This window comes from Diachasma alloeum, unplaced genomic scaffold (assembly GCF_001412515.2).
Source record: "Diachasma alloeum isolate Michigan unplaced genomic scaffold, Dall2.0 Dall_scaffold_78908, whole genome shotgun sequence".
In the NCBI taxonomy this organism is placed as follows: domain Eukaryota; kingdom Metazoa; phylum Arthropoda; class Insecta; order Hymenoptera; family Braconidae; genus Diachasma; species Diachasma alloeum.
In genome coordinates, this window is record NW_021683643.1 from 4292627 (window position 1) to 4317904 (window position 25278).

Genomic DNA, 25278 nt, shown 5'->3' on the forward strand with positions numbered 1-25278 from the left:
ATTCAAATTTGAAGATAGAGTCTCATGATCTCCCACGATAATTTTGCGACGTTGCGGTTGCTCCCCATCAAATAGCTCGTCAAAGTAATTCCCAGAGTCGTCAGTATTGCCGTCATTGACTGAATATCTGAGGAGTCAAATGGCAAATCCTTTCCCACTTTCTTCGTCAGGTGTCATTCTTGTATGGAATTATCGTCGTCGTTTTTCTCCTGAAGAGCATTGCAAGAAGACCTAAACCCCATTCTCCCTTGTTGCATGATGGCTTCTGAGTCCTGTGGATTAGAGCTCAAGGCACTCTTACGATTATCTTCAGGCTTGAGAGACGAGGAACCACTGATGTCAAGTTTCTACCGCTTTGGCGGGAGTTCTGTTGTCTGAGACAGTAGAATGCCATTGTTGTCTTTTTTTTTTTTTTATATTCCGGCCCTCTCTGCCCTCTGATTGGCTAATCGGCCCTATCCAACCCTATGAATGCGGCTGTGATTCTACACTGCACCGCATTCGCACTCCTATAGAACATAGGAGTAGCATGGGAAACCACAGAAAACTCGTGCCGGTACACGCGGTCACTATATTAGCGACCTCCCGCTCGCCGAAGCCTCCAGTTGAAAAACTCGGTTCCACGGGGAATCGAACTCACAACCTTTCGCACACTAGGCTCGCGCCTAGCCGCTTCGGCCACCGACGTCGGTCCCATTGTTGTCCTTATTCATCATCTGGAATTGGAAGTTTTTAGTTTTGGAAGGTTTAGTATTTTTCCCACGAGTATTCAACGATATTTTTCATCACAATGTGTGAAAATGACGTTTTACGTACAGCGTGATGAAAAAATGTCATCACCATGCACAATACACAATATCACTATCCCTCTTCAGGATCATATTTACTGTTGAAGAATACTTTCCATTTTTACCCTAGTCATTAGACTAGAAATTCGACAAACGAACTGCAAATAAACTTCTCAAATTGCATTCGCTTCACTTTCGCGCGCATTTCAAAGAACTTTATCAAACTCACGTCACGGAGGCATGGCGGATGCCGCGGATGCCTTAGTTCTCTCTCAGGGACGTGAAAATAGTCATGAAATCTCAAGACAGTGAACACATGATTCTAGCGTCGATCAACGCCGATCGTTGGAATGATCAATTCTGATACGTAATCAAGGTAAATAGAATGAATTACACATGAAATATGATATTGGTTGAGGTGTAGAGAACATCGAGTGAGAGTTAACCATTGTTGGCGTCTAAAAACTTCCCATTCCAGATGATGAATAAGGACAACAATGGCATTCTACTGTCTCAGACAACAGAACTCCCGCCAAAGCGGCAGAAACTTGACATCAGTGGTTCCTCGTCTCTCAAGCCTCAAGATAATTGTAAGAGTGCCTTGAGCTCTAATCCACAGGACTCAGAAGCCATCACGCAACAAGGGAGAATGGGGTTTAGGTCTTCTTGCAATGCTCTTCAGGAGAAAAATGACGACGATAATTCCATACAAGAATGGCACCTGACGAAGAAAATGGGAAAGGATTTGCCATTTGACTCCTCAGATTCAGTCAATGACGCCAATACTGACGAATGTGGGAATGACTTTGACGAGCTATTTGAAGAGGAGCCACCGCAAGGTCGCAGAATTATCGTGGGAGATCATGAGACTCTATCTTCAAACTCGAATTTCTTCGAAATTGATTGGACGAAATATTACACGGTCATAGCACCTGGCATGTTCGTCTGCAATGCTTGTTCGCACATTACATCTTCCTGTACAATGATGCAGGCTCACATCTGGGTTGCCCATTGTGTGGGAAGCTTCAAGTGCCTTCTTTGTCCGGCACAGGTTCTGTCACATAGATACTATGTTAAGAGACATATGAAAATCATGCACTCCAATGCTTCTTCATAAGCTACAAGCCACAAATTAAAATGTATTCATATCTCGTTGATCGAATAAATGAATATTAACAGTGGAATTTTTTAAGGCCCGTATGGATCATTTCGAACGTTATCTCGATTGTTTTTCCATTTAATCTAAAATAGAGGAGGTTGGGATAAAATGGACACTTGACTTTTTTAAAAATATTAGTAACGGGTTGAAATGTTGATGAAATTTCATCATTTTTTTTTCAATACAAAGAACAATTGTTTCCCTTTGTGATGAGCCTAAACTGAGCTTTATTGATACATTTGTATCTGAGTTATGAATAATTTTAAAAAAGTCCCCTATGTCATAATTTCCAGTGGATTTTACATCACGTAGATGTCCCTAAAAATTAAGATTGCACAATCAAAACAAGCAGGGGACAGCCAACATATGACAGGGGGCCATGTAACAGTGAGTATGTCATCGCGAGTGATGTCTAATTTTTTTTTTCGCCATCAATATATTGGTGGTGGGCTTCTGAATAGTCTGAAATATTACAGAAGTTTATACTTCACAACACCAACTCCATGGGTGCTATCACAATTCCCATGTTTTCCTATGTATACATATTTTCTGTCTAAATTTCAAGTTGATATCTCGATTTTTGTATAAGCTGGAGTGTTTACAAAGTTTTTTTTATGAAAAAATGAAAAAACAGGAATATTTCGAAAACTTTGTATGAACTGACTTATGTATATGTTTTGATTGATTTATACAGAAGGCATCGAAACGAATGTTTTGAAAAAAAAGTGAAATCGGTTGCGTAGTTTTAAAGATACTCCATGTAAAAGATTTTCAGAAAAAGTCGAATATCTCCGCAACTACTGATGTGGTTCAATACGAAACATTGTTATCATGAGAGGAAGATTCTATCCAAATTAATCACAAACTACTTGCCAATAAAAAAAGAATCAGCTCCCTGGAATCATGTGAAAATCACATTATCGCTCAGAAATAAAGGGTATTCAATTCGTCAGGATAGTAGTCTATACATGTTGAGCTTCTCGAGAGATGTAGAGCATTAAGTTGTGTAATTTCTACTTAATTTTTCGGAGTGTTTAAATGTTTCATATGTTTCTCAAAATTGGAGGAGTGAGGATTAAATTATTGCACGTGTTAAACTCTGCTCTTAAATTCTTAATAAATATGGGACATGTAAGAGCTTGTTGATTTCAATTCGTTTGTTAGGAACTTACTTGCACAACTGAATAATTCAGTAGCGAAGTGGTCAAACGGTACAAGTCACTTTTGTCGATTGACCAGTTTTCAATGAATATCTCGGAATCTAAGGGAGATAGCAAAATTTTTATTATAACCTTTTTTGTAGAGCCCATTGAGAGCTACAACAAATGCAATTACGAAAATTTCGCTATCTCCTTTAGATTCGGAAATATTCCTCAAAAACTCAACTGGGACATGAGTCGACTTAAACTGTTTTACCACTTCGCTACTGAATTGGAGTTGTTCGTATTGATTTAATCCGTATTCAAGATTTAATCCATATATCAGATCTAAAGACGAAAATGAGCAAGTGTTTCACTCTAGTATGAAGTTCTTTAGCCGAACAGAGTCATAAGCGACATATTCGCTAATAGTAAATCTTTCTCGAATGAGACGTGACTTTATGCCGAATAAACAAATAAAAAAATTTGTAGCTGAAGACATTTTCGAAGAGTTTGTCGACATTGTATACTTGAAAATGCTTACTCCTTGAAACAATTCTATATTTGACGAGATCCAGAAAATGGAGCTGTTGAATGTTGTCACTTCGATATTGCATGATATACAGAACCGATTTTTATGAAGAATATACACAGGGCAATCCGCGCTGCCATACAGACCTATGATTCGTTTCAATAACTAAACCAAGAGGGGATGTTCATCGATCGTTTTAACGGTTTATTAACCTTTTTTACCAAATAACAGTGTTTAACATTGTAGATCACTATTGGAAAGTAGTTTAATAATGAACTATCGATCCACGTTCATAGACTGAATGGTGCTGTCATTGCATATCGGTTGTGAAATTGTCTGCATGAAAACCTGACAAAACCCTAAACGTAAAATATTAAATATATTTGACGAGAGCTGAGCTCACTCTGCATCGATTCAGATAGTCTCAGCTAACAATGACGACCACTCAGGCTATTTTCCGAGTACTATTTGTTTCAATTTTTCATACGTTAAAAATGAGTTGTTAGAGTGTATTAAATTTTCAATTTTTCAATGGAAAATATGTGTTAGATTTAACGTACCAATTTTGGTGATTTTTGTTGGTAGAAATAACGTTAATGTTCTTATTGATGTCTATAAATAAGATATAATTTTGTTTAATCGAAATTATGAAGGAACTTCATGAACTTCATAAAATCTGTTATAAATTAAGTAACTAAAATCATATCCTCAAATTACGCACAAATTCTTTATAAAATAACACAGACTAGATATTCTATTTTGGTAAAACCACCATTACCGTAAATAGTACAAATTTTTCATGATTTTTAAAAAATGTATGTTGGAAAGAATCGAAAGCGTCAATCGTGAATGAGATGTTCGTTATTCATCAACACTGAGAAAAAATATATTTTTACCAAATTTACTTGAGAGAAGCATTTATTTTTTCAAAAATATATTTTTTTTAAATCGTATTTCTCCAATCGAGTCACTCCCAGGTGAGCCTTATTAGATTTGAATTATGACAATCAAGTTGCTTTAGAGGATGACTATATTGAACATGACCTTGAATGAACTTCTCTAAGGATTATTCATTTTTCCTAAATTTCTTATTTTGAACAGGGAAAAATTTCGAATAATTTTTTAATGTTTATAATTATTGAGGAAGTTCACTCAACGTCATAACTAACATGATCATTTTCTAGAGCAATATAATTGTCATAATTAAAACCTAATGAGAGTTGCCTGCGAATGACTCGATTGGAGAAAAACGGTATTAAAAAAATAAATGGTTCTCTCAACTAAATGGATATTTGGCAAAAATAATTTTTTTCCTTAGTGAATGTATTCAAGAAGAAAATCATGGATTTCTTAGTTCTTTCCTATCTCTAAAGCCTAAACAGTTTGGAATGTTTTTTCTTCATGTGAGCTACGACAGTGAATCTCGTGGTATATGAAGAATTAATACACAGTGGACATTTGAACCATCCACCATGATGTTTGGTCCAAATGTGGTCCTGCATTAGCACTCTCGTTCTTTTAATTTGAGAACACATGTTGCAGTTGTACTCCTTAGAGTGGACTCGCTCGTAATGTGTTCGCCAATCAATCGTAAAGAATTTCGTATCTGAAGACAGAACATAAATATCACCTTCGAGAATTCCACTTCTCACGTTCTCCTCCTCTTCCGTCAATTTCTTCTTCGACTGCAATGCCTTATTCTGACCATTGACTCGAGACCTAGTTTTCTTTGCCTCCTGCTCGAGAACGTTCCCTGTGTCTGCTGACAATGTTCCATTCATTGTTGATTCATACTCCGGAACGCCTACGGATATTTTTTCAGATATTTCAGTCAACTCTTCCAGCTGTTCGACTTTTTCATTTGGTGCTGTCATCGTGAACGAAGAGGATCGTTCCCCTTCCCAGAACGGCATTTCTATTTTCAACTCTTCGAATTTCATTTCATCGTCTACGAGTTCAAAGTCCCGCAATTGCGAATCCTGTTCAAACATCGGCTCCAACTTCACTTCTATTTTTTTCTCTGCACCTACCAACTTCTTCTGAATCTCTGTGTCATTCTTTTGAGCATTTGGAGATGATGAAGGGCCTTCAAAACTCGATGGGATCGTTCTGTTCTGGTCGGTCAATGGATCCATGACTTCTTCTTTGATTATGTTCATGGCTGGTAGAGCAGTTGCTTGGGATTCATAAATCTGCTGATGCATCTTAGTATTCGCTGATTCCAGATTGTTTTACTCTATATATAGGAATTCTTTGATTTTAAATCTAATTTAGTGGAATCCAGATGTAATGACTTGTTCGCAGTAGCCTGATGCAAATATGTGTTTCTTCATCAAACCAATCTATTCACAATTAGGAATAGGCACAGTCATTCCCTGAAAGGTTGAGAGGCGGGGTGCTAGGTGTGTCGAGTTTCTGACGCTGTTCACGATTTTCAGTTGATGAAAACAACGAACATTAATTGATCATTCCGTCTGTCTGAAATTTTTCCTTGTCTATTATTTCGTCTTTTGCACCTAGGACACTAATATTGGATTTCATAATGAATTTATTCTACTTACCTTCTGATTTTTAAGAAAAACACATAAGAATAATTTGACCAGTATTGCACATTCCTTGTAAACATCCAAAGAAATGTGGAATCTCAGTGCTTAGTTGGTTACGTGTTCTAGGGTGATCTATGCATATTCACACGTTATTGAGAGGAAACACGGTTTGAGTGTTTTGTGGAACCCATTTCTCATTGACGCAGTGTCATGAGCTCTAACCAATCAAAGCCCTCCATTAGTAATTTCGTGACATCAGATTGGTTTAAGGATGTTTAGTCAGTGTCGGTAAATTATCGGTAAACGTGTTTTTTTTTTCATGGTCAAGGAAAATTCTGTAATTTTTTCGGCTGACAGCAGAACACATAAAACTAACTTTTCTAACGTTAAAAAAAATTAATCGCAATAGTCTCGGCAGAAATAAATAAACTAATTTTTCCTTATGAAATTTATGTTTAAATTGATAATTCACCTACTAGAAGATTCTAAAAATAGAAGGTAATGTGTAAAATCATACTGAATCCAATGGCCAGAGAAAAATCTGGGATTCCCGGGCAAAAGGAGGAAATATTTGAATGATGGTTCTATCCCATACAGGGTGCGTTTCGCAATCGAGGTAGTCGCAGTAACAGTGCTGTAACCCTATCCAATTTTGCTTGACTGCAACTACGGTAGTTGATTCCGAAACGCACTCATAAGCACATATGTTAGCGCATGCATTTGGTGCATTTTGTCTATTTCATTTCTAAATAGGGGAGGTTGGGGTAAAATGGACACTTTTGACTTTTTTAAAAATATTAGTGACGGGTTGAAATGTCGATGGTCGAGGGTCTTAAGGGTCACGAAGGTCATAGAGGTGCTAAGGGTCATAGGGGTGTTAAGGGTCATAAGGGTCACAGGGGTGCTACGGGTCATAAGGGTCATAGAGGTGCTAAGGGTCATAGGGGTGTTAAGGGTCATAAGGTGAGTTAAGGTCAGAGGAGCTAAGAGTCATAAGGTTCTCGAGGGTCATAGAGGTGCTAAGGGCCATAAGGATCACGAGGGTCAGAGAAGTACTAAGGGTCATAGGGGTGTTAAGAGTCATAAGGGTCATAGAGGGGCTAAGGGTCATAAGGGTCACGAAATGTGACATTTGAGACCCTCACAAAAAAAAAAAAAACTATCATTATATTTTCCTGAAAAGAATTCTTATTATTTCAAATAATTGATTTTTCAGTTTTATAACTATAACATTTTATTATTATTATTATCATTATTATTCTTATTATTACAGGTGTATATATACACTACTGTATATCGCCACCGTCCTTCTAACGGCAAATATTATTAAAAACTACCAGGGTCATAGGAGTTTTAAATGTCATAGAGGTGCTAAGAATCACGAGGGTCATAGGAGTCGTAAGGGTCACGAGGGTCATAGGCGCGCTGAGGGTCACGAAGGTCATAGGAGTGCTGAGGGGCACGAGGGTCATAGAAGTGGTAAGGGTCATAAGGGTCATGGGGGTTCTAAGGGGGCTGCCCATATATGGGGTGTGCCCATATATAGGGGGGTACCTATATATATGGGGGGTGCCCATATAGGGGGGGTGCCTATATATGGGGGTGCCCATTTATAGGGGGTGCCCATTTATGGGCGGTGCCCATTAATGGGGGGGAATTATATGTATGTGCCCTCTTATGGTAAAGTATGTATAGAGCTATCGGAAAAATCCTCCCTCACATCCACTCGGTCACACCGGGAGTGGGGAGCGAGCGAAGCGAGCGGGGTTGGCGAGCGGAGCGAGCAGGGGGCGTAGCCCCCTAGTAATGAATAAATAAATAAACAAAATGAATGTTTGTAATACTATGATATTTTTAATAAACTCTTAATTTAATGTTTTTTTTTTTTCAATACAAAGAACAATTCTTTCCCTTTGTGATGAGCCTAAACTGAGCTCTATTGGTGCATTTGTTTCTGAGTTATGAATAATTATAAAAAAGTCTAAAGTGTCCATTTTACCCTACCCTCCCCTAATGAACATGGGTTAGTGGATTGAAATTTGTATCAAAGTGAGGGAATATCTTCATCTCTCGGTTGAAAAAAAAAATCATTTTTTTTAGTACTTCCGATTTTGTATAAACATCCTTAATGCTCGCTACATAACAATCTACAACAAACTTAAAGTATCATGTTCCGTACTTTATTGTTGGAGCGTTGACATGCTCGGTGAGTTTCTCGAAATTCCAGGCGTGACGATTTTGTGCATCTTAAAAATCTTTTTTGTTCAGTCTCGATTTTATTCCTGATGAATGTGAAAAATCGAACTGTTTGTTGATTTCAATTTGATCGTTATGACATGATTTGCAAAACTAAATAATTTGAGTTGTTCGCATGAATATAAAAGGGACGAATGATTTCACAATGAAATTTCGTTATTGTCTCCGGTATGTTGAGTATTTTTGCACTTAATTCAATTAAGAAGTTATCATAAGATTCGGCGATCAATTTTAAGTATAATATTATGAATTGTATTTAATTGTAGCGTTCAAACACTTCAAGTATTTCTCAAAGTTTTCTGAGTGAGGACAAATTTTTTACACATAATAAACTTGGGACCGATAGTGTTTTATGTTCAGTAATAAGTGTGTGCGACAGAACTGCTTCCTGCTTTTGATTGTATGAGACCGAACGCACGCTACAGCGCGCTGTAATTGTAACAATAATAATTGGAAGTAAACCAATGAGGAATAAGCGTGACAGACTTGCAAGATATCGATAGTTATCGACTCTAAGTGTATCCCAAGCAGCACAGTTCTGGAGGGTATCTGCAAGTATACCAAAAAGGCTGTCTAATGTCTGTCCAAAAAGGTAACTTGTGTCTAGAAGTTAACTAAAAGTTATCGTATGACTGCAAGATACCTATTGGACGGACATTAGTCTGCCTTTTTGGTATACTTTCAGATACCTTTGCAAGGTTTGCTACTTGGGTATGTTCTTTTTAGAATAGGATTTATTTACAGATTATCTATAGATTGTCTACCTTTATCTACAGATTATCTATACATTATCTACATTCATCGCCTAGTGAAAGGCACAAGGCTAGGGCTGATAGACTCACCGGGGAAAAAAGGCGGAAGTCACCAAGGGTCGTAAGATTTAGGTGACTCTGGGCGTATTAATCGACCAGCCGTGTATATATCTATATCTGTATATATATCTACAGTCATCGCTATAACAATGAATATAAAAGAAAATTTTGAAATTTGAGTAATTTCATTCGGTCGATAAAAGAGGAGACTTCTTATCACGTTACATCGCATGGGAAGTGGTGGGGGATTTTGCTCCGAATGTCAACATTCGAGAGCGGTCAAAGATACGATAGGGATGGGCGATGTTTTAAAAAACATTGATTATCGAAGAATCGATGGTTATCAAAAACATCGATGTTGTGAACCGATTTTTCGGGATAAAACATCGATTATTTAAAAAATTGATGTTTTTCTTATTAAACAGGAAAAAAAAAATTTTTTTAATAATTTTTCTTCTTCTCGTTTTTATTGAAAAATATAAATTTAAACAAAAAACCGGAGGAACTTACGTTTCAATGATAACTACTGCTGGAGAGTTAACCCTAGTCTGGTCACCTGACGGGAAAATGCGACTTTAGTCACTTTCGCGGGAGAGTGCCGCCGTGTTTTTTAGGCTCCAGCGTTGCCGAATCCACTGTACACTTCCCGGGCGCGTTTAGCGAGTTCTCAGCAACGTCGCGCAACAGGCACTTTCATTTAACACGGGAAAAAATTGTTCACCTGTTGGAAATAATTTTTGTTTCTCCCAGAATTAAGGATACAATATTGAAAAAATAATACTAGAATTTTCCAGATACTTCAATTGACGAATTCAATTTTTCTCAAATTTTTCCGATCAACCAGTCGATGGCAAAGTGAAAAAAACGACGTGTTGCGACAATTCCCTCGCATGGTGAGGGTGACCAGTCTAGGGTTAAATTTTGAATCTCGAAACAGAGTTTTTGATCAATTGAAAAAAATTTATTAAATATTTTCCGTGGCTGGACGTTAGCTGTAATAATTGTTTAAAAATTTTGATTTAAAAAAATTTTAAAAATTAAATTAAAAAAAAACAATAGAACACTGGACTTGTTCACTTACCATTTATAACATACATACTGTAGAAAATAATTACTCCTGATTGCGGATAAATTATTGTTTTGTTTAGTCTCAATCAATCAACATTATTATTTGAGAAGAAAATGAAAAATTTTGTTAGCTTAATCAGAAACATCGATATTTGGAAAAAAGAATCGAAAATCGATTAATCGGCCGTTGAAAACATTCAATGAAAAACATCGATGTTCGGGCAAGAAAAATCGAGGTTTTCGATTAATCGACAAAAACATCGCCCATCCCTAGCTAAAGAGCGCCCAGTGAGTCATCATCAAAAATACTGACCTTCAACAGCACGAGACAGTCACAATAAGATACCTGTTATCCAGCAAATGTTTTCATATAAGTTGAAATTTGTACGAGAAGGAAAATCAAAAGGTGAGTGATTCAAACCAAAATAAAACTTGAGTTATTCATCGAATTTCAGAGGTTAGGTATCGTTGTGTTAAAGAATAATATGCAATTAACTTACTGTAGGACTGGCAAAATTGTTCCACTGAGATGAGTGGTGAGGGAATGGGAGTTCAATGCATAACCTATAATTCCCGGTGGAACTCTTTCGCCAGTCCTATTGTACATGCACACATTTTCTTAAGGGGTAACGGAAGCCGTCGCAAAAGTTTGTTTTTTCAACCCATTTTTCTCCGATTTTGTCTAATATAAATGGCTGAAATTTTCACCAAGTATTGAGGGGACTCTAAGCGTTGTCGTCCATCTATTATTTTTTAGCATCAGCTGTGTCGTTAAGTTTTCTGCTTTTTTTTTTTTTGAAAAATCTGAAGTCATAGATGGAGGGCAACACTTAGTTTCCCCTCAATACTTGGTGAAAATTTCAGCCATTTATATTGGACACAATCGGAGAAAAATGGATTGAAAAAACAAACTTTTGCGACGGCTTCCGTTACCCCTTAAGTAATCGTTACCAGGATCGACATAGGCAATCAACATATATAAGGTTAATGGGCGCACACGGTTATTAATTAAATTTGTATAATTAGCGAATCATTATTAGGTACCTGGATAATTGATAGACTCGTAAACGTTAACCGTGAAATAATAATCTTCCTAACACTTCCCAACTGTCTATAATACATGACTTACGTTGCTCTTTTGTTTATCTGGATTTAGGGATATGTTTCAAATACCGAATCAAGTGAATAAGAGTTCCTCCTTGATACAATGCGTAAAAAGGACGGTGGATAGACCTACGATTCGAGCAAAGATGTTTATCCAATACCACAAACATCCTAATTTTTTTTCATTTCTTTTCTATTGATAGATGGTTATTTTCCTCATGTTAATAAAAATTGCAACGAACATAAGCTGATGATTCAGAAATCAAATAGATAATATGCATTATATCTAAGCACTATAGCCTGGGATTATCGGTGGTTTAATGTTTTGAATATCCCTATTAAATGCTTGGGTACCAAAGTTTTTCTTGGCCATTTTATTCATTTTTATCATTCCGGTCCTAAGGCAGCGAATGAGAGCTGGCCTTCGGCTCGGGCTGCAAACTCATATTCGCCAGAATAGTATATTTTGTCATTGGGCCAAAAAAAAAAACACTGCTGCTACGTTCACGTCGTGCCGAAAATTGTTTTTTCATCACGCTGTATGCGAAAAAGTAACGCTTCACGTGCCTAAAACGTCCCTTTTCCATACATTGTGATGAAAAATATCGTTCGATACTCGTGGGAAGTGTTTTTTGGCTCGTGGGAATATATCACTCGTCTTCGACGTGTGCTATAAACCTCCCACGAGCCAAAAAACTCTTTTCCGCACTCGTAACGAAATAGTATATTTCGATACAAGTGCGACGGTGTGGTAAAGAGTGTGAAGTTGGCGACCCGAGGCGAAGCCGAGGGCTGCCAATCACACGAGTTAAAACACCCCGTCACACGTGTATCCGAACTATATTTTTTGTTAGTGATGTTACGTTCAGCTAGTGCCGAACTGTGCCATTTTTCGACATGGGCTGAACGTAGCAGCAGTGACAAAATAGTATATTTCGTAACGAGTGCAAAGAAGTGTTTCTTGGCGAGTGGGAGGTTTATATCACGAGCCGAAGGCGAGTGATATAATCCCACGAGCTAAAAAACATTTTTTCACGAGTTACGAACAATATTTTTCATCACAATGTGGCGGAAATTGGACTTTTAGGCACGCGGAGCGTGCCGAAAAGTTCACTTTTCGTCACAGCGTGATGAAATATACTATTCTTTTACTTGTAAATAAAAAAGACAGTTCGGCCACTGGCTGAATGTAACATCACTTTCAAAATAGTATATTTCGATACGAGTGAGACGGAATTTTCCCTATCGACCTTCACTTTTACTCGTCCGGGGATTGATATTGGCCCTTCCTCAAACTCGTAAAAGTAAAAATCACTACAGAAAAATATCGTTTACAGCTAGTGCCATGGGGTTTTTTACTCGCGCGGAGTTGATGTCCGAGTCGAAGGCGGACTGGCCAACCACGCGAATGAAAAAACCCCATGTCACTCGCCCTGGAGCCTATTTTCGAATTGAAATCGTACGTTCGAGTTAATCAAGTGGCATGCGACCCATAAGGCGTAGCATGAGTTGCATGCGACCTGCTGAAATCGAACGCACGATTTCATCGCGAGAATAGACTCCCTGAAATATTCCTATAACTATTTCCTTGCTCATCAGAAGTGATGTTTTACTTGTACGTTTCGCTACTCGGTCCAACTGCTCAACTACAGGGACATTCCCCTTACCCTTATTGGACGGATCTTCGAACAATATCGCTGATCACTCAAATTCGGTCATTTTCCTGAATGGCTAATTCGTATTCGGCGGTCACCATTATTTTCCAAAAGTATTTTTAATCTTCCAGATGAGTGACAGTAGCAATGAGAGTTCATTGTCTCCATCAACTGAAGTCTCTGCAGTACCCTCAAAGCGGCGAAAAATGGAAACATCTAACGGTTCAGGCGTTGACTCTTACAGCAATGACTCTATACTTGGCACTGAGTGGGAATTGAAGCATACAAAAAGAGAACTTGCAGTCCTCCGCGTCAAATTATTTGAAACCGAGGCTGCTGGTATTCAGCATCACAAATTGAGGAAACAAATCGAAGAACTGTTTGAGAAAGAGAAGAGTATCCTGCAAAAGCAGGCGCAGGTGGACAGAGAGACGATAGAACAACTGCGAGAGGATCTGAAGGCATCGATGAAAAGTCTTCGTGAGGCACGTGAAGCCAAGACTGTTCTAGAAGCTCAGCTGTCCCTCGCGAAAACTCAAATGAGGAATCAAATTGCAGGTTCATTGAAGACCTACAAGAAGTCTGAAGAGACAATCAGACTCCAAAATATCGAACTGAAGGACGCGAAGCTTACGATTGAGCGGTTGAATAAAGAGAAACGAATCCGTGAAATGCGCGAGGCTCCAGTAGGTGGAAAAAAAAGTGAAGCCTTGCAAAAGGAATCACAGGATGAGGACGAGGAAGTTACGGCAATTGTGATGAAAAAGGAGCCCGTCGTTGTGTCAAGTGGTGATTCCTCAGATCAAAACGAGACCGTAATATTATTAGCCAATACTTCTAAAAGAGTTTCATCCCCGGATTCGAGTGACAGTGATGACTCTTCATCAGTGATCCTACCTATAAATCAGTCGTCATCATCAGCAGCCCTGAATAACACCACTCGTATTATCGTTGGCTTGTCCCCACGTTCTTCTTCATTCGGTGGTGGTAAAAATGAAGATGATCCCTCATCCCCCTCTTCATCAGATAATTCGTCCGAACCATTAGATCAGAACCCTCCCTCCTCGTCTAATAATTCTAATGATTCAGAGAATGCGATGGACAGGATTAGCAGACGCCTATCGATAGGGAATCATTATGTATTGGTGTCGAGTGAGCAATTCTACCAACTTGATTGGGACGCAGAGCGCTTTCGGGGGGGACTAGGCCACTGGTGTTGCAAGAAATGTTCTTACACTTCGCCGAACAAAGTGGGAATTGAGGATCATGTGTGGACCACACATTATGGAGGGAAATTCGAGTGTCCTCACTGTGACATTTGCCACACTCTTGCTACCGGCAGGTATGCTGCCATGGAGTATGCTAAAAGAAAGCACCCGGATAAGTATCAGTAATGGTACTTAATATTGTATCCACTCGCTTAAATTGTTGTGGAGAAGCAGATACCATTGAATACTCATTTGTCTCATTGTAATACGTTTTACAATGCCTTTCCTAAAGTTAAATATAGTATTAGGAGAGATATTCTTTAGGAAAATTCTAGTGCTGTAAAGTAAAATTGAAGTAGAATCTAGTTTTCTTCTGGTAAAATTTCAAGGGATTTCTGGTAAAATTCCCGGAGATATCAGCGGAAAGTTCATATGAATACGGGAAAAATTCACGTGCTACCTAATGAAATTTCCAGTATCACCACTGGAATTTTTCCTTGACCGACAAGTTACGTCCGTTCCCCGAGCTACTACTAGAATTATCAAAAAGAATTTCTCTATGTATACCTACAAGGCAATCATAAAAGTATGAACCTGTAATTACTTCTACCAAATCGCCTCTTAGAAGTTGTCACATACGAAAAAACTTCATAGAAAAATCTACCGCATTTACTAGAGAATTCTATCACATTTCGACAGAATTTCCATAGAAAAAACCAATAGTTGTCTACTGGTTCTATTGAAAAAATTCGGAGTTTCTCTTCACGTTTTCTTTTCATCGAAAGAATCAATAGACTTTGATTTCTCTATAAAACGTATTCTGTTTTGATATTTTCTACAGGAATTCTTCGGTCTGAATTATCCATGTTTCCTTGTTCGATTTCTTTTATATAAGGAGATAAGAACGTAGTGAGAAAACTGTTGAAAATTTATGCCAAGGAAATTTCTATAGAAAATGAGGGAAGGTGGGGCAAAGTGAAATGTGCATTATTGAGTCAAATTCTAATATTTCTGTTAATGAAGACATCAAGAATTAAAGTTCATCACAAACGTTCCACATTACCCTACTCTCGCCTATTTTAATAGTATAAGCTGTATAAAAAGATAAAATTTCTTTTTTCTATTCTATAAAATGGTTTGTATTGGACATTTTCTTTTGAAAAAAAATGCACAGAAAAGCTGAAGAATTTTGCAGTGGGATCGAGAAAACCTTAATTGAATATCCAATAGACAATAGAATTTTCTAGTGAATGCACTAGATTTTTCTAAGATTATTTTTCTTGCGTGAGGTTCAAAGGCAAAATTTGACGGAGGCTAGACTCCCTCAATTCTTGATTGAACCGATTCAATAAAACTCATTTCCGTACTGATCTTCAGTTTCCCTCGTCCGGGGATTGGTATTGACCCTTCGCCAAACTCACAAAACTGAAAATCACTACGGAAAACTATCCTTCACGCCTAGTGCCATGGGGTTTTTTACTCGCGTGGTTGGCCAGTCCTCGCCTGCGGCTCGGACGCCAACTCCACGTGAGTAAGAAAAGCCAAGGCACTCGCCCTGAAATATATTATTACAGTGTCGACTGTATGTACCTGTCGTCTACGTTGTAATGAATTAAATTTTGGGGTGTTGAAAGTCTAATTGAAAACGTTATGGATCTGCGTACACATCCTGGTAAAACAGTCCGATTATTTCCGACCGGGTGATAAAAAATAAATCGGCGTTAATGATGTTTCTGTCTTTGCCCGTTAAATTCTGATTGGCTGGTAGTTAGTTTGGAGTTTGAGAAAATTATGAGAATTAATGGGAACAAGGGTATGTGGCCGTTATCGTTCGATTACTTTCCAAAAAAGTGGTTGATAGATCTCATATTGCTCATATAAATATTTAAATGAGCAGTATCGACTGTTTTTCATGTCGATAGAAAATAGTATTTTTCGGTCATATGACGAACGATATTTTTTGTCATTCTGGTCGTGACGGAAAATAGTATTTTACCTTACGGCCGAAGCGACAAAAAAAGTGTATTCGTATGAAATTCAACTTTTTGTTAATCTTGGGTTTATTGACAACAACTCAGCTGCACCCCTGGAGGATTTTAATTGCTTCAATCAATTGTAATCGGAAGAATGATTCCACAGTTAGATGTTGGATTGTAATTTCCGAATTACAATGGATAGTCAAATATCGTTAAATACTTAGGTTTGTTGTTATATTGCGTGTTCTCGCCTGCATTCATGTTAAGTATCCCGTTATGCGTGTTATATTTAATTACTTTTTGAAGTCTTTAAAGTGAAACTTATCTAGCCATCAGTGGATAAAGGGAAAGAACACAAAGTGATACAGTCGAACGGGTAAGAAGTCAGACTGTGATTCTCTGGTTCCAATATTTTTCATTATATATTTAGACAATTAGACATTTTGTCTACTCCAATGTTAGATATTGGTAAATTAGCTGCCCGTCAGCTCAAAGAGCTGCGACCAGTGTTACAGTAGTTTTAAATTTATTTAATTTTTGTATTACATTTGTGTTATATAATTCACTCATTCTGAATAAAATAAATGAAATATATGTTGTAATTTGTTATAAACAAGCTATTATAAGAAAAATTTGTTGAACCCTGTAATTGCCTGAATAACAAATGATGATTCTAGCATCCAAAACTGTAACCAAAAATGGGACAGATTATTTCGGAGCTCTGAAGCCTAAATTCCTCCACCTTATTCCCATTCGTATCTGTCATGAAAAATAATAAAGAGTCAAAAGCCATCCTAATATACTATTTTTAACAGAGGCATCGTGAAAAATTGAGTGAAAAATTGGCCTCGAAAACGACTAATTTTGATAATTTTTACCGTTTAGCCATCCATATATTAAGAGGAATGTGTGAATAGGTGAATTAGAAAGAATTGAGCTTCATGCAAGTTCCCTATTGAGTAGCAAAGACTATTATGTTATTAGTCTTTTCATTGGAATTGTTATTAGGCCGGATAAACCATGATCTACCCCAGCGAAGCGAGGTTTCCGGGCTCGTAACATGAAGTAGTTTATATCCCGCGGTCCACACAGTATTTTCCGATGAATGCAAGTTTATAATCTGAACCAAATGCGAATGATGACATTTACTATTCGCTTATTGGTGACGAAAGAAAAATCAGCGTTGAAAGAAAAATTGCTTTCGGGCAATGGCCAATGACTTTCATGTGAAATTTATTATACACTGACAGAAAAACGTCAAAGTTCTCAAACAAGTGTTACTTGTGCCAAGAAAATAGTTTTTTGAAAATTATCAAAAAAGGATTTTTTTGTGCCAAACATGCAGCTAGTGCGCCAGGATGAAAAATTTTTGTCGCAAAAATAGATTTAGTAGTTTTAAAAAAATTGCATTCTCAGTACACGCAAGAAATGTAATTTCTAACACTACTCCTTCCTTATTCGATACTCTCAAACGTATTTTGCTGCCGAAAAATCTTTGTTTTATGCGAAAAAAAGGATAGTATTTTCTCGTTTCGGCTGTCTAATATTCACAGACAATAAATGAACCCTTAAATGAAATAATAATAATGATATGATAGCAATCTTGTAGCTTAGGGACAAAATATTTGTTGATAAATTTTCCTCTATATGAAATATTTTCATCCTGAAGAGGCACCGTCTGGTGTAAATTATCCGCCTCTTCAGCCAAATATTTCGTTGCTGTTGAAAGCAGAATAATTATTCATGTTTTTGAGACTTTCAAATTCGAATCAAACAATAGTATTTTTCCGGGCTGCTGCTACGGGGTTTTTGACTCGTGCGGAGTTGGCGTCCGAGCCGAAGGCGAGAGTTGGCCAACCACACGATAAAAAAACTCCATCGCAGCAGCCCGGGACAAAATTTTTTTGTAGTGATTTTCAAGTTTTCCAGTTTGGGAAGTATACAATACCAATTCCCAGATGAGAAATCGTGAGAAGCAGTACAGAAAATTCTTTTTTGGCAATTTTCAACGATCGATCTTGTTGGCCCAAATAAGACTTGTTTGAGAACGTGTTTGTTTTTCTCCCAGTGTATAACAACAACGCATACTGCGGTCTTTCCACCCAAAAATGAAAACAACCCTTAGAAAGGGTTGAATCTATAATCAATAATATAGGGTGAACAGGCCAGTTGCTGGACGGTTAAGGGAAATTCGAGTTTCGTGGTAGCATCTAAAATAAAACAATCACCTAAATGGGGATATGAGGGCTTCCATACCTTCAAGAATATTTTAATTAGCAGAAAAAAATTATTTGAAGTGAAAATAGCAAAGCAAAGAATGATTAAATTAAGAAATAGTTGAATGCAGCCGGAACCCCTCATTTCTGGACGACTGAGCCATATTTTTTTTATTTATCAAATGCTGATCGGTCGAAAAAATAATTGATCAGATGATTGTAGACGAGTAATGTTATTGAAAGGTGAAATAGTCAGTACAATTTTCATTTTATTTATGGAATATTCAATGCAAGTTGAAATCGTCCAGAAACTAGCCCCCGTCCAGAAATATCACGTATGAAAAAATACTATAGGATATCCTATAGGAAATTCTGTGGAGAATTCGAACATTTCCTATAGGATTTTTCTGATAGGATTTCCCACAGGATTTCCTATAGGATTCCCTATAGAATTTCCTATCAGATTTATGACCCTAATCTTGACCTCACCCTCAATTTTGTGTGTTACTTTCCATAGAAAACCCTATAGTGAATTCTATAGAAAATCCTATAGGATTTTTTCATACGTGTATATAGACCTGTTCGTCTTACGCAGAATAAATAATTGTCAATCGCGAAAAAACGAAACATTTTCAAATTCCCCCACAAACCCCAAGATGTTCACACGCACATCCATATCGCGCATGACATCACACGTCAGTTGAGTATTCAATGGCGGAAGATATTGCTCCTCAGTTGGTGACAGTTGGTGAGAATAATCAAAGAGTAAAAGTCAGGTTTAATCTCCTCTCGAAAACAGTAAATAGTCACAACCGAATTTGAGCCCGGGTAGAGCACACAAGTCTCACAAGATTAAAAGGTGAGTGAGAGGAAATTTCCATGAAATGTCAGATTCATCGAATTCTAGAGGTTATGACATGTTCCCCTTTGAAAAAATCACCATGACTGCTAAACACTTTCAGATGGAGCAGGCTATTATCAGAGCCGGGCTATTGCGTTCGTCAGGTTCATGCGAAGATGATGAAGTGCCACCAAAACGTCGAAAGCTCACCTCATCGACTCCTAACCCTTCACTCAATGGTTGCACACGTCTATCCAAGTATGAACGTATCTATCTTGCCAGAGAACTCGAAGCTTTCCGCACCAAGCTATCCAGCACTGAAACAGCTTCAATTCAACTTCACAGAATGAGACAACAAATGAATGAAATGTTCGACGAAGAGGAGAAAGTACTGGGGATTCAGGCAGTAGTAGCGAAAGAGGGGATAGCAAAATTGGAAGCATCGTTGCAGACAGCAGGAAATGGCCCCTTGGAGACCCTCAAATCCGGGGAAATTCCTGAATCTCAGATTTCCGCGATGAGAAGCAGAATGTGGGAGAAAATTAAGACGTTACAGCTGGATAATGGAATGACTTCAACATCCGCTGAGCCTCAGGAGAACGAGGTAGAGGCCCAGAGACAGCTGGAGAGAAAGATAAAAACCGAACTAGAGCAATTATTGCAAGCCTCGGGGTCTCAAAACCACAAAGGAGTCTACGTTCCAGCTCAGCAGATTTGTTCAAGGAATTCCAGAAAAACTCCTCCGGAGAAGGAACGAACACGAATGAGTGATCTTGAAGGGCTGCAATCATCAATTGGTACCACGTTAACTCTTCGTGAAACTGTCATGAGAAAACTGCTTCTTGAAGAAAAAATATCGAACATGGAAAAGAAATTGGATGATGAGAGAGGTATGCTGCAGATGCTGCATGGAGAATGTGAGAAGCTACTCTTGCACCTTCGCAAGAATCAGTCATCAACTAGTGAAACGTCACTGAGAACTTCGACGTCTTCGCTTCAGCGTCCAAAATACATTCGGAGGATTGACCGCATGAACTTAAGACTTGGGAAATCGGTGAAAACCGGCGTGGAAAAGATAGTTGTCAGCTCGTCTGAAACCGAGTCATCCGGAACGTCACCGGAAAATTCGAGGAGCAGGACTCCGCATCTTCAGCTGCCAAAAGTCTTTCGGAGGTCGGAGCTGATGACAAGGAAATCGGAGGAATCGAAGATGGTGAAGGTCCCCATGACAAACAAAAATGCTATTCAGTCTCACTCCGAGTCACCAGGAACTTCGAAGGACAAGACTTCTGGGCTTCAGCATTCAAAATCTATTCGGATGACTGAAGTCATGAGAATAAGACATGAGGAATTGAAAAAAGTGAAAGCCGAAATGGCGGATCAAATTGTTACTTCGTCTGACACCGAGTCATCAGAAAATTTGAAGAGCAGAACTCCTCATCGTCAGTTACCAAAAGTGTTTCGGAGGACGGAGCTGATGACAAGAAAATCGGAGGAATCGAAGACGGTGAAGGTCCCCATGACAAACAAAAATGCTATTCAGTCTCACTCCGAGTCACCAGGAACTTCGAAGGACAAGACTTCTGGGCTTCAGCATTCAAAATCTATTCGGATGACTGAAGTCATGAGAATAAGACATGAGGAATTGAAAAAAGTGAAAGCCGACATGGCGGATCAAACTGTTACTTCGTCTGACACCGAGTCATCAGAAACTTCAAAGGACAAGACTCCTCATCGTCGGCATCCAAAAATCACTCGGAAGTCAGAGCTGATGACAGATGAATATGGGGAATCCAAAGCAGTGAAAGTCGTCATGGCTGATAAAAATGTTGTTTCGTCTGACACCAAGTCATCAGGAACTTCGAAGGGCAAAGCCCCGCATCTTCACCCCATTGCTGTCCGGAAGTCGGAAGTCATGAGCAGAAAAACTGAAGAATTGAAGAAAGAGGTCTCCACGAGGAATAAAACTGCTCTAGAGTCTAACCCTGACTCAAGCGAGGATGAGCTACCTCCAAAGAACTTGGATTATCTTGAATCACTACTCCTGACATCATCGGATGAAGATGAATCTTCTGATAAATCACCGGGGAACGATAAGAAGAAGGCATCTGAAGCAAGACGGGCACGAGATCTACGAATTACTGTGGGAGATTATTACGTTCTGGTTTCGGATCGTAAATTCTTCGAGACGGATTGGGCTACATATTATGAGCGTGAAGGTCGCCTCTATGTCTGTAAGGATTGTCCGGAGATAGCATCAAGGAAGATTGCCGTCATTCAAGATCACATCTGGGTGAAACATTGTGAAGGACGATTGGTGTGTCCTTTTTGTCGTGATCCCCCATATTCCATGCAGTCGAGGTACAGATTCCTGTATCACTTGAGGAGAGAGCATCCCGAACAATGCAAGTCCAAATAAAAAATTGAAATGAAGGCAGTTCTTGTTCAAATAATCGAAAAGAGGTCGTTAAACGTAGTATATAGAGGAATTCCGACACGTGTGTTAGATATTGGTATACACCAGATACTATTATCGTTGTTGGAATTCGATTGACAGTTCTATTGTTTTTATGTTGCAGTTGAACATTCGGTACTTTTTCCATAAAGTCACATTCGTCAGATGATAATTTCATCACCTGATGAAATAATGTACTAATATCTGAGGTATTCCACGCCAAATCAGTCAACCGCTGACCCTCATCCTCTTGGAAATTGATGGCGATTTTTTCTACGATTGGGGAGGTTGAAAAACTATATCTCAAATTTTTTCAGATTTTTTCAGCAGCCCAGTTCGGAGATATGATTTTTGTTTAGTTTTTGCAGTTTTTTTCAATAACTCGAGTTCTATCCATCCGATTTTGATTTATTAAGCGTGAAAATTTTTCATTTTTTACTGCCTATAAAAATATTTTTAGTGAAATGTTTTTTTCGATCTCTAGATACGCATAATAACGACTTTTCGAATAAAAAAGTTGAAAAACTTGAATTTTGCAAATTACGTCACGGCTGATTTGTTTCATTTTTTTTCAGTAATTCTTACAATCAAAATCAGTATTTTGAGCCATCATACAAGTTGGGCATCGCCCTGGATCTATTTTATTTTCAATTTTTTCGTTTCGAAATCCCGTAAATTTGGTCGCAACACCTCAAAATGGCGTTGATTGACTTTGATTATAGACAGTATGAAGTGAATTTGATTGTATACCTATGTATTACATATTTTTTCGATACATAATCGAAGTAGTTTTATGGTGTTTTGACCAAATTTGCGAAATTTCCAAAAGAAAAAATTAAAAATAACATAGATCCAGGAGAATACCCAACTTGAATGACAGCTCAAAATATTTGTTTTGATTATGAGAATTACTGAAAAAAAAATTTAAATATCAACAGTGACGTAATTTGCAAAATTCAAGTTTTTCAACTTTTTTTTCCCGAAAATTCGTTATTATGAGCATCTAGGAATTGAAAAAAAAATTACTAAAAATAGTCGTATAGGTGGTAAATAAATCAAAATCGGACGAATAAACTCGAGTTATTGGAAAAAACGGAAAAATGTGAAAATAATCACATCTCCGAACTGGCCTGCTGAAAAAATCTGAAAAAATTTGAGAAATAGTTTTTCAGCCTCCCCGATCGTGGAAAAAAACGCCATTAATTTGACTCATTTTACGTGGAATATCTCATATACACTAATTAAAATTTCGGTAATTAGAATTATCATTATCAATCGTGACAGTATCAATCTTTATCATCGATCTTATTTGATTGCATCTACTACAAGACCGCTAGCTGTCTCCTATCGTTCATAATTCGGTTTTGAAATCGAAGTTATAACCCTGTATGGGTCGTATCACGACAGGCAGACGTATTCGCATACAGATAATAGAGGGATGTTCTCATTTTTTTGGATGAGTGAGATCAAATAAATAATATATAAGCCACATTATCGATAACTCACAATACTTAATCACTCAGTTGTTTGAAATTAATGTAAGTGGAGTTCATACTGTATTCAATCAATAAATCGAATGATTATTCGATATCAGCATACATGTAAATCCATATCAGTTCATAGATATGAAATTCTTCCAATAACGGCTGGTCACAGGAGAAAATTTATAGTATTTTATGACACTAGGCCCGATAAACCCCGATTCTAATCTCACTTCACTCGCTTAGGTGGCGGTTCCCAGGGAACAATTTTTACAGATATCAAAGTCCCCAGCAAGACCAATAAATATCCGGAAATTTACCGGAAAATTGTTAGCAGGGTTTTCGGGCCCAGTGACATTTACTTAGCAAAAGTAATTTTTTTTCTCAGTGTATCGCTCTACTGCGCTTGTCTTACAACTGTCCCTAAAAATATTAACATACGAGTTTAACGTTCCCCCTTTTTCACATGTGTAACGTACACTATTTTTTTACATTAGTGTTTGAAAAAGTCCTGCATAATTTTTTTGACACTGCTGACAGGTGCACTTCATGCCGAAATGTGCCTTTTCGTTTACTCGTGAACGAAGTCTTTTCGTTTACTTGTAAACGAAAAAAATGCACAGTTCAGCACGCGCTGAATGTAACGGTAGGCGGAAAAAATAGACCAAGAAAAAAGAGCCCACACACCCAAAACGTGTTAAAACCCACCCAACTTAAAAATTGGTCTCTTTTTTCCATGGTCTATTTTTTCCGGGATTCGAATGTAACATCACTGTAAATAGTACATTACATGCCCGAGCCTTGGAAAACATACCACCCTCCCCCACGTGCTTGCCATCCTCGCCTTCGGCTTGCAAGATTGCCTTCCGAGCCGAAGGCGAGGATGGCAAGCACGTGGGGGAGGGTGGTATGTTTTCCATGGCGAGGTGTGTATATTAATTTTTGTGTCGAGGAACCTGCAAAACGTCAATTTCGTCATTAGGCCGAAAAAAACTTTTCTGGCGAATATGGGGTACGAGCCGAAGGCGAGGGCTGCAATCATATTCGTCAGAAAATTTTTTTTCATCACGCTGTGACGAAAAGTGAACTTTTCGGCACGCTCCGCGTGCCTAAAAGTCCAATTTCCGCCACATTGTGATGAAAAATATTGTTCGTAACTCGTGAAAAAATGTTTTTCAGCTCGTGGGATTATATCACTCGCCTTCGGCTCGTGATATAAACCTCCCACTCGCCAAAAAACACTTTTTTGCACTCGTTACGAAATATACTATTTTAGCCGTATGACGAACAATATTTTTTGTCATGACGGCCGTAGACAGTAAGGGCCAAGGGCCGAAGGCCCTCGCCTTCGGCTCGTGCTGCAAACCTCATCTTCGCCAGAAAAGTTTTTTTCAGCCTAATGACGAAATAGGCTATTCTAGTCCCAAACGCACAACTTGCTTAGTCCGGTCGTAGTCCAATGGCCTCAAACATAGAAGCTATTTACACAGGGATTTCAATTCGTTCCAAATTTGGCTAAGATTATGTCTACTCCTGCCTAACTCTCGGTGAAAACATAAGTTTATGTCCACCGAGGCCTAAGTCTCAATGAAAAGGCCAAGTTCAGTTCAATTTTACGTTTCCACCGAGACTTGGGCCAGAATAAACATAAACTTAGCCGTACTTGGCGGGACTTAAAGCCCCGGTCTACAATTGTCAAAAGAAGTTCGTGAAGAACGTGAAGTTGCATCCCATATAGACTTACACAGGGGGGCGATTTTCCTCGTTTTATGTCGACATAAAATCATAAATTTCAACCAATCCTAGTTGAGTATTCCGAATCCAGGACTGTCTTTTTTTGCAATTTACGATTTTATGTCGACATAAAACGAGCGAAATCGCGTCCCCGGGATGCAACTTCACGTTCTTTACGAACTTCTGTTGACGATTGTAGATGCAACTTCACACTGTTCACGAACTTCTTTTGACCATTGTAAATGCTCCCATAATAGAATTCTCAGAAAGAAGTTCCCCTCTGTGATTGACCTCGAGGAAGGGGAAGC

At 38.2% G+C, this 25278-nt stretch overlaps 3 protein-coding genes across 3 annotated transcripts; all 3 read left to right on the plus strand.

Moving 5' to 3' along the window:
* The first annotated feature begins 1074 nt into the window (after positions 1 to 1074).
* LOC107047799 lies at positions 1075 to 1968 on the plus strand. The gene is made up of 2 exons (XM_015270635.2): positions 1075 to 1164; positions 1267 to 1968. Exon 2 carries the CDS (start codon positions 1267 to 1269, stop codon positions 1903 to 1905), a length of 639 nt encoding a protein of 212 aa, XP_015126121.1. The 5' UTR covers positions 1075 to 1164; the 3' UTR covers positions 1906 to 1968.
* An 8646-nt stretch (positions 1969 to 10614) lies between these two features.
* On the plus strand, positions 10615 to 15007 carry LOC107047761 (PH domain-containing rcdII). The gene is made up of 2 exons (XM_015270592.1): positions 10615 to 10706; positions 13191 to 15007. The coding sequence occupies exon 2, from the start codon at positions 13191 to 13193 to the stop codon at positions 14451 to 14453; it is 1263 nt and encodes a 420-aa protein (XP_015126078.1). The 5' UTR covers positions 10615 to 10706; the 3' UTR covers positions 14454 to 15007.
* Positions 15008 to 19181: 4174 nt separating this feature from the next.
* LOC107047727 lies at positions 19182 to 22034 on the plus strand. Its single transcript, XM_015270537.1, has 2 exons — positions 19182 to 19318; positions 19422 to 22034. Exon 2 carries the CDS (start codon positions 19422 to 19424, stop codon positions 21717 to 21719), a length of 2298 nt encoding a protein of 765 aa, XP_015126023.1. The 5' UTR covers positions 19182 to 19318; the 3' UTR covers positions 21720 to 22034.
* Positions 22035 to 25278: the final 3244 nt, after the last annotated feature.